The 9,740-nt window shown below is 43.5% G+C and overlaps 1 protein-coding gene across 1 annotated transcript; it reads right to left on the bottom strand.

The window, feature by feature from the left end:
• Positions 1-503: 503 nt before the first annotated feature.
• Positions 504-1,909, bottom strand: LOC148122382 (prostate and testis expressed protein 14-like). The gene is made up of 3 exons (XM_087905088.1): positions 1,849-1,909; positions 1,075-1,188; positions 504-628 (listed from the first exon to the last, which is right to left on the bottom strand). The coding sequence occupies exons 1-3, from the start codon at positions 1,907-1,909 to the stop codon at positions 504-506; spliced, it is 300 nt and encodes a 99-aa protein (XP_087761214.1).
• Positions 1,910-9,740: the final 7,831 nt, after the last annotated feature.

Below are 9,740 nucleotides of genomic sequence, written 5' to 3'. Positions count from 1 at the left end.
CATTGCTCCATTATATTGTTTGACTCAGGTCACAGCAGTGAGAAACCGGATAGCATATGTCTTCCATTCAGTGAACAAGAATGGAGTGAGATACTGAAACTAATGTCTGCTAGAACCGTGGCAGAAGAGGCACCACTAACCTGAAGATTCACAATGGGATATGAGCTCTGTGATATTTGCTAATATTAAACCACTGTTCATAAAAATAAAGGTGATGTGAATAGGGGAATGTTTGGCAAATATCCATTAGTGATGGAAGGATGGATGAAGAAAAGGAAGGAAAAGAGAATCTGAAAGGCAGAAGCAGTTGAGAGATGGGGAGCAGAGAGCATTGCTCTATTCAAAACTGAACTATCGACACATCAACAGATGATGCTGATACAGGCAAGTGTCAGGGCTTGGGCAGTGCAGGGAACAGATGGGTCAGGGTCATGAGCCTTGAGAGCACAGGGAAGGAATAAGGACTCACCTGCAGCAGAAGTGGGCAAGGAAAGGCCCAGCCTCTAAAACTCATTACACAAAGATTGGTCGTTGCAACATGTAAAGTCCAGTGTGAGGCCATGATTGGTGAAAGTATTATTTAAGCAATGAGAAGAGCAATCCTGTTGCCCAAAAAGGATCTCATTACCTGTACAAGAAAAATAACAATGGTTAGCCCTAACTATCTGTAAAATCAGAGTCTCAGAAATGAGGAGAATTAGGCTCCCTGGTGAAAAGTATGCCAGCCACACTGAGGTGATTATAGTTATCACCTATCAACCTGTAATCTGGCTTGCAAACATTCCTCCATTCCCAAATTACTTACCGTAATTTTTCACTTCAAATCCTCACAACCCTGAATATGTTTGCCAGAATGCTATAAAGACCATGCAGAGACCCTACTCAAAAAAGTATCTTCATCTGGCAAAGAAAGGGCAACAACCAATACCAAATGTAAAAGAAGAAGCCTTCTTCTGAATTTACATAGAAACACAGCCTTCCACAGTCTCTGCTCTGTCCTCAGGAGTGTAAAGAGGGCTAATTCATGCCTGAGCAGCAAACATGATCACCCAAGACCTCCGAATATTGACATACCTTTAGAAACTACCAGTATGCCACATTCCTGGTCGTCTTTAGCCTCACACGTGCTTTCTCCTTTCTCACACTCTCCATCAGAGTTTAGCATGTCACACTGCAAGCATGTCAGAGCTGAAGAGACAAAACCAAATATAAGAGGTTCATTCAGAGCACCCATCAAGCATCAGGCAAGAGCTAAGCCTATTGCTATCATCAATGAAGAAGAAACAATTAAAGGAAAGAGCTGAATGTAGGAGGAACTGACCTTTCAGTGGTAGCCCATGACCATAGAACCTTGGAAGGATTTGAGAAGAGCCAAGTTTCTTCACTTCAAATATTGTAAATGGATTGGTTTGTGAGGAGGAAGATCAAAGCTCTGGTATAGGGGGCTTGAGTCTACCTCCTATGAGCACACAAGTGTTCTCATCACTTTCTAATCTTCATCCTGTCATAATCCTTCCTTACATCATTTTCAATACAATTTTAGGCCTATACAGAGGTAATTGGAGGAAATGAGAATGTTTGCTAAGAAGAAAGAGGTGAACTAAACAACCAAGAGAAAGGACACCAGGAGCAGAGGCACGACAAGGGGAGGAGGAAGAAGAGAAGCCCATACTGTGTACAACAGAGAGAAGGGAGGATGGAGAGGAGAGGAAATGGAGATGAAGGCTGTGGGGTCCATGTATAAAAGGACTCAGGGCTTTCGTCTTACTCCTGACCTCCCAAAAGCAATGCCCTTCCACAGTATCTCTACCCACGAGCAATGGCCCCTTCCATTTGCCAGGATCTCACCTTGCAGGAAGCCCACCACTAGAGAGAGGCCCAGCAGGAGCAGCAGGAAGTGCTTTCCCATGGCAGTGGGATCCCAGGGTAAGAGAGCAGCAGTGAGCTCGACTCAAGGCCTAGCCTCAGCAGTGCATGCTTATATAAGAGCTCAGGCTAGAAGGGGAAGCCAATGGGATCCCAAGACAGTGGACTGAGCAGATAGCCTGGAGGAAGCACAGAACCTAAGTGCTTTACTATGCCTGCTCATTTTCACACTCCTACCCCATGCTTCAGGTCCTTCTGCATTCTTGTCCACATATTTATTTCACTAACTATCAATTGGGATTGAATAGTTGTGATAACGTAGGAACTTTGAGACTGGGAGGCTGAGGACCCCACAGGGAGCTACATACCCTAAGCTATGATTCCCCACGTAGAAGGAAACTGTTACATTTAACCTCTACATCCAGATTTTAAATTCCCTGACTCTTTTTGAGTGGAATATAATTAATTGCTCAATAAATCACTAAAACCCAAATTGCAGATTGGGGCTCATCTTCCTTGCAGAGTGCGTTTTCTACCTGGGGGTCAGATAGAAGGAGAAGAAAAACTATAGGTTCATGGAAGGATAGTGAGGTAGGAATACAAACTTTCATTCTGGGTCTGCTTTCCCTGTCCCACTGATGGAGTCAGGAAACTTAAAACACTATTGTTGAAGCCAAAAGTTCACAGGGACCTTGTGTGATTTCTAAAAACCTCCCCAACACGTTCGTAGACAAAAATAAATTGTGCTTACCTAGCTTCATAAGGATGGGTAACTTTGCTGGAAGGCCTCGCTGACCATAGGTCACAGTCTATCATGGTTTCACGGCTTTTTACAATCTCAGAGCTATTAGGACTCCTTCCCCATTCCTAGTGAGATTTCCTACTCTTTACCTGGCCTTATCTGGAGAACATCTGTGGGCCCCTGGAAGACTGACCTTATCTTAAAACTGTCTTTAAGCCCAGATTTCTAACTTATGTCTAGGGTGACCCAAGGCATCATTTCCTGCTAGAAGATACCTCAGCTACATACGTGGTAACTAAGACTTATGGCAGGAGCTTTGCTATAGTGCCCCACTGCCACATACGAAGCATGTGATAGGAGCGAGCCACTTAATGAGAATTAGGGTTTGTCCGCAGGTTACCTATATGCTTCCTATGCTTTGCAATAAAGCTGAGCTGATTCACTGAAGTGATCACCTGGAGGGCTGTCTCAGTCAGACCCACAGCCACCAGAACCCTGTTCCCTAATTCTGTTCCCTCCACCCTTTTGGACCAATGCACTAATGATCTTGAGAAGGAATCAGAACCTGTCTTCTCCTCATTCCCAAGTTGGAGCTGCCACAATTGTTTACACACCCATTGTAACGACAGGGAAGACAGTGTGTCAACTCCCTGACACAATAGTCCTTCAAACATAGACATTCTTTCTGCAGACACTTGGATCATGTGTGTCCTCCTCAATGACACTTGGTATTTCAAGACCATTACTTCAGGAGAAGTAGAGGAAAATCTCCCCAACGTCAGACAGTATCAAACTATTCTGGGATGAAAGCAAAATTTGATATAGAACTTTTGATAGCTATTGTTGGTTATCGACTTGACTATATCTGGAAATAACTAAATAACCAGAGATTGGGTATTCCTGTGAGGACTTTTTTGTAATTAAATCATTTGAAGTAGGAAGGCCTGATTTTACTCCTGATCTTTTGAGGAGGGAAGTTTCATCTTCAATCTTGGCTACCCCATCTGGGACAGGCTATATAAAGGCACTAAAAGAAGGAGGCCATTGATCTTTGCCTGATTGCCCTCACTCTCACTGGTGAGTCCATTCCTTCACTGGCTCGAGAGTCTACTTCTTTGGGAATCCAGAGAAAACTGAAGATCATCTGGGACATCCAGCACCATGGACTGACAACTACTGGATCCCTAGACCCTCTGTTAGTAGACAGTGTAACCTGAGACTGCACTTTTGTTTTAATGTCACCAAGACACAAATAATCACACAGAAACTATATTAGTTACAAAACTGTTTGGCCAACGACTTAGGTGTATTCTTACTCAACTCTTGCATCTTAAATTAACCCATTTCTATTAATCTATGTATTGCCTCGAGGTTGTGACTTAACGGTCATGTTCTGGTATCTTTCTCCTTTGGTGGCTACATGGCTTATCCCTCGACTCCAACTACCCTCTCTGTTTCTATTCAGATTTCCTGTCTGGATTTACTCTACTAAGCCATTGAGTGAAACAGTTATAATCATTATCCAAAATACAAAAGGACAACCCACATCAAGACAGACATTGATGAACTTGTTGGACCTCATTCTGCAAGCCACTTTAATAAGTTCCCATTCTCTAAGTTCTGTTCCAATAGAGAACCCTGACTAATGTAGACCTCCTGGGTGACTTCATCCCTAGGAAGCTTTTTCAAATTAGTTTGAGTTCTCTTAGCTCCCATAGTCCTTTATTCTTGTTTTTCATTATGGGGTGTGTCTTCAGCTTCTGCTTCCTGCATGTTATGACTTTCCACATCCCATGATACACTCTCTCTTCCTTTGAAAAATGCAAGTCAAGGATTTTAGGTTTACAGTCCTCTATTGCTGGTGGAAGTACAAACTTGTGCAGTCACATTGGAAGTCATTGTGGTGGTTTTCCAGAAAACAGGAACACAACCTACCATAAGATCCAGCTATTCCACTCTTTGGCAAAATACCCAAAAGATTATGAATCATACAACAAGGACACTTGCTCAAATATGTTCATAACAACTTTATTTATAATAGACAAAACCTGGAAACAACCTGGATTTTCCTCTCCCAAGGAATGGGTAAAGAAAATGTTGTACATTTACACAATGGAGTATTACTCTGCTATTAAAGACAATGTCACCAGGAAATCTGAAGACAAATGGATGGAACTAGAAAAAAATCATCCTGAGTGAGGTAACCCAGACTGATAAAGACAAACAGTATATGTGCTCATTCATAAGTGGATATTATTTCTAAGATAAAGAATAACTATGCTATAATCCACAGACCCAGAGAAACTAGGGAACAAAGGGAGTTCACAGGTGGGGAGGGGCACCCAGATCTCCCTGGGAAGGGGAAGTGGAAGAGATTTTGTGAGTGGGCTGAGAGCAAGTGAGATGGGAACATGAGCCTTCAGGTTGGGGGTGGGACACGGAAGAGGAGAGTGCTGAGGAGGAAACAGCTAGGGGTGCATTTCAGGGTCAAGCAGAAGCCTGGATTAGAGGAATCTCCCAGAAGTCTATGGGGAAGACCCCAGCTTACACTCCTAGCAATAGTGGATAAGAAACATGAACTGGCCATCTCCTGTGACCAGATTGGTGGCTGCCCCGATTGTCATCCAGCAACTGATGGAGGCAGATGCAGAGAGCCACGATCAAACAATAGGTGGAGTTAAGAAATCATTGCATGGAGGAGGAGGAAAAACAGTGTAGGAGCCAAGAGGGGTCGAGGACACCATGGGAAGACTCACACAATCAACCAACCTGGGTGACAGGGACTCGCAGAGACTGAGCTGAAAATCAGAACACCTCCATGAGACTCACCTAGGCACTATACAGTTACAGTTGTATAGATTGGCACTGACTGTCTTAGAGTGGAAAAACGGCTGTCACCAACTCTTTTGACTATTCCTTTCCCAGCCTTAATAACATTAAGCAACATGGGGAGTTGCTTAGTCTTACTGCAAGTTTGTATCCCATGTTTTATTGATAGTCATAGGAGACCAGCCCTTTCCAGAATAGAGATGCAAGAGAAGGGGATTTCGGGGTGGGAAGAGGGAATGGAGGAGAAGACCTGGCATAGGATAATGAAGGGAGGGGGCCTGAAGCTGGAATGTAAAATAAATACTGAATAAAAAAAGAAAGAAAAGAAAATGGCCACTTCGAATTACAGATTAATTTCTTTCAAAAATGGTGGAGGAATAGACACTCGAACTAGCTCACCTTGTTAACACAGTGTTAGGGCCAAATGTAAATTTTTTCCAGGTATAGTGTTATGTTCCTTTAAGGAAAGCTTTGGAGGTGTATACAGTTGTTGGACATTAGACAACAAGTTCAAGAGAATAATGCACATGATGCAGTATTTAAAATACAATTCTGCAGAAAGGGACCCGGATTTAGATATTGGGCAAAGATGACTGTTGGCTTGCTGATTTGGTACAACAGAGACATTTTAAAATCCAATGGTCAAAAGAAGTCCCTGTTCTCTCTTTGATGTGGGAAGTACTTTTGTTTATGTGTTGCTTTTATTGGTTAATAAATAAAGAAGCTGCTTTGGCCTGTGATAGGACAGATTAGAGCTATGCAGGAAAACTAAACTGAGTGCTGCTGGTAGGAAGAAGTCTGAGTCAGGGAGAAGTCATGTATCTACCAGAGGGGAAAGACGCTAGCTACCAGCTGGATTCTTGATGGTAGGCCACAAACTTCATGGTAAAATATAAAATCATGAAAATGGGTTAATTTAAGATGTAGGAGTTATCCAGAAGTACACTTTAGCTATTGGCCAAACAGTACTGCAAATAATATAGTTTCAGTGTGATTATTTCAGGGCTGAGCAGCTGGGCGGTTGGGAAACTAGTACAGGTACGTGTGAGTTTTTTTCTGCATGTATGTCAGAGGAGGGCATCAGATGCACTGTAACTGGGGTTACAAGTAACTGTGAGTGGCCGTGTGGGTGATGAGAATCAAACCCTGTTCCTCTGAAAGAGCAGCCAGTGTCTGACCACTGAGCCTTCTCTCCAGCCCCAAATCGTTACGCTCTATAAGAACTCAATGGGTTCAATTATCCCATTTCCCCCAAGCTCTCCCCAATCCTACCCTTCTGCCTTCTCTCTCCCCATCTTTCTTCCCCCAATCCACCCCAAACCCCAGCTCCCAACTTTTGCCCGACAATCTTGTCAACTTTCAATAAACCGAAGGATAAATATATGTTTTTCTTTGGGTTTACCTTCTTATTCAGCTTCTCTGAATAGGAGAACTATATGCTCAATGTCCTTTGTTTATGGCTGGAGTTTGCTTATGAGTGAGTACATACCATATTCCTCTTTTTGGGTCTGGGTTACCTCACTCAGTAAAGTGTTTTTTATTTCCATCCTTGTAGGAAGGGTGGATATGGGAGCAGGGAAAACATTCTCCTTACCAAGTGAGCCATTTTAGGGTTGGCTAGAGTCTTGGCTCTAGATGGGTTCCCAGGTGTCCAAACAGATTTCCCCAAGTAGTTCAGTGGGCAACAGAGGAGAGGGTGCCTGACCAGGCCTTATCCTATAGCCACATTGATGAATATCTTGCATATCATCATAGAACCTTCATCCGGCAATGGATGGATATAGAGACAGAGACCCACACTGGAGTACTGGACTGAGCTCCCAAGGTTGTAATGAGGAGCAGAAGGAGGGAGAAAATGAGCAAGGAAGTCAGGACTGAGATGGGGGCATCCACCCACTGAGACAATGGGACTGATCTAATGAAAGCTCACCAAGGCTAGCTGGACTGGGACTGATGGACCATGTGATCAAACTGGACTCTCTGAAAGTGGCTGACCTTGAGGGTTGACTGAGAAGCCAAGGACAATGGCACTGAGTTTTGATTGTACTGCACGGACTGGCCTTGTGGGAACCTCGTGTGTTTGGATGCTCACCTTCTTAGACCTGGAAGGAAGGGGGAGGACCTTGGACTTCCCAAAGGGCAGGAAACCCTGACTGCTCTTAGAACTGGAGAGGGAGGGGGAGAGGGAGTGGGAGGACTGGAAGGGTATTGGGAGGAGGGGAGGAAGTGGAAATTTTTATAAACAAATAAATAAAAGAAAAAAATAAAAAGAACTCTGGCTCAGAAAATGATTCTCAAATTAAATACAAAAATCATTTGCTTACTTTTTTTAGGATGCCAGTCCAGAACAGAAAACCTACATAGCAGACAGCCTGTGAACAGTAGAAATTTATTTCTCTTGAAATGTTCGCAGTAGATTCAGTTTCTGGTGCGGGCATTTCCCGGCTCTTAAACAACCACTTCTCCATGTCCTCACAGTGGAGGAGAGAACATGAAGCCCTTGTGTTTGTGTCTTTGATGAGGAAGTAAATCTCATTTTGAGGGCTCCACACCTATGATCTAGTTACATCCACATACCAACTGGAATTTGAATTCAACATATGGTTTTGGTATAATTTACACATTCTCTCTGTAGGACTCAGAAAAGATATTGACAGTACATCACAAATGACGAGATGAAATAAACCCTCCCATGAGGGTTATTCACATTCCATTAGAGTGTTTTAAAACAGTAGTTGATCAAACAAGAATCTGTATTATTAAAATTAAAATCTCTTGTTAATGGGTACACATTGTTAAATATCTGAGAATGTAAAGGAAGAAACTAAGACTTTGTTTAGAATATGTGAAGGATTTTTGTCTAGTTAACAATTCTGAGTTAAACAATCAGGACAGAAACTTGACTAAGGGTGAGATTCTGGCAAAAATTGACAAATGAAAGGCACCCAGTGTCCCTTTCATAGCAACATGCATATTCAACCACTGTCCATGTACGAGAATGGCTGAAACAAGAGAACAAACACACCAATGACCAACAGTGCCAAGAACAGGGATGGACATGGAGCAGCTTCAATGCTGCAGTAATTGCAGTAACACTGCAGGAGACTGCGGGTTCCTGAGAAGTTGATCTATTCTCCCGTCATACACTAGTATTTTCCTAAGAAAACTGGGAAGAGGCCACAGGAAGAACTGCAGGAACTCATTAACCGTTGATGGAGTGCATGTCAGTCATCCTTGTGCCCACGATCCTGAAATTTTATAAAGCAGGCTGATCAAGCCAGGAGCAGAAAGCAAGGAAGCAGCACCCCTCCCCCCATGGCATCTGCATCCATTCCTGCCCACAGTTTCCTGCCCTCACTGCTTTACATGATGAACTGTGTTATGAACTGTGAGCACAATAAACCCTTTCCTTCCCAAGTTTCTTTTGGTAATGGTGTTTCGCCACAGCAATAGTAACCCTACCTAGACAACAGGGAAGGGCGAAGGGGTCAACTAGGGCAGAAGAGGACAAGGTCTGGCCTTGAAACTTGTCAGAGGAATGCTTATCACCACAACACATAAAATTCTTTGTCTGATTTCTCTCCCCATTGGTATCAATGAAGCCGACTCTGAACATTCCTGGACAGTGAGTGGAGCTCACCACCTGGTAAGGAAGAAGGACAAAGAAAGTCTTCAGTACCTGTAGGAAGAGTCAGTGAGTCAATAAATGAGCAGACTCAGGCTCCCAGGCGAAAGGTCCACCAGCCACACAGAGAGGGCTCAAGTGGTCTTTCCAGATTTTCAGGGCTCCAAACATAATCCAGCCCAATTCCCAAGAGTTCAGGGTAGGATTTTAGAGTCCAAACCCTTCCATCTCTGGGAATGTTCACATACAAGGCTCCTGAGGACCACTTAGATATCTATCATGAAACATTTCTTTCTCCTCCTAAAATGAACTTTGGTCTGAACTACAATCAGCAGCTATCAATACCAAAAGTATCCAAGACATTTCCAACATTCACAGGGAAGCAGGAAACACAGCCTTCCACACTCTCTGCTTTCACCCTTGGAGCCATAGATAGAGCTGCCTTCTTCAGGTCATGTGAGATCTCCCAGGACAACCTTATCTGGACAGATGACCCAAAGAGCTCCTCACAAACCCTAGTAGAACCAAACAGACCGCACTGGACACTTGTGGAGGCTGAAAGGCAAAATCAGTGTTAGGGGCTCTTTCAGGGCCCAGTGTCAAGTATCACATGGGAACTGGTCAATGACAAAGAAAAATGGACAGGGAAGGAGCTGAACCAAGTAGAACAGACCCCTA

This window comes from Myodes glareolus, chromosome 4 (assembly GCF_982192425.1).
Source record: "Myodes glareolus chromosome 4, mMyoGla1.1, whole genome shotgun sequence".
Taxonomy (NCBI): domain Eukaryota; kingdom Metazoa; phylum Chordata; class Mammalia; order Rodentia; family Cricetidae; genus Myodes; species Myodes glareolus.
This window is presented reverse-complemented; position numbering and strand designations above follow the sequence as displayed.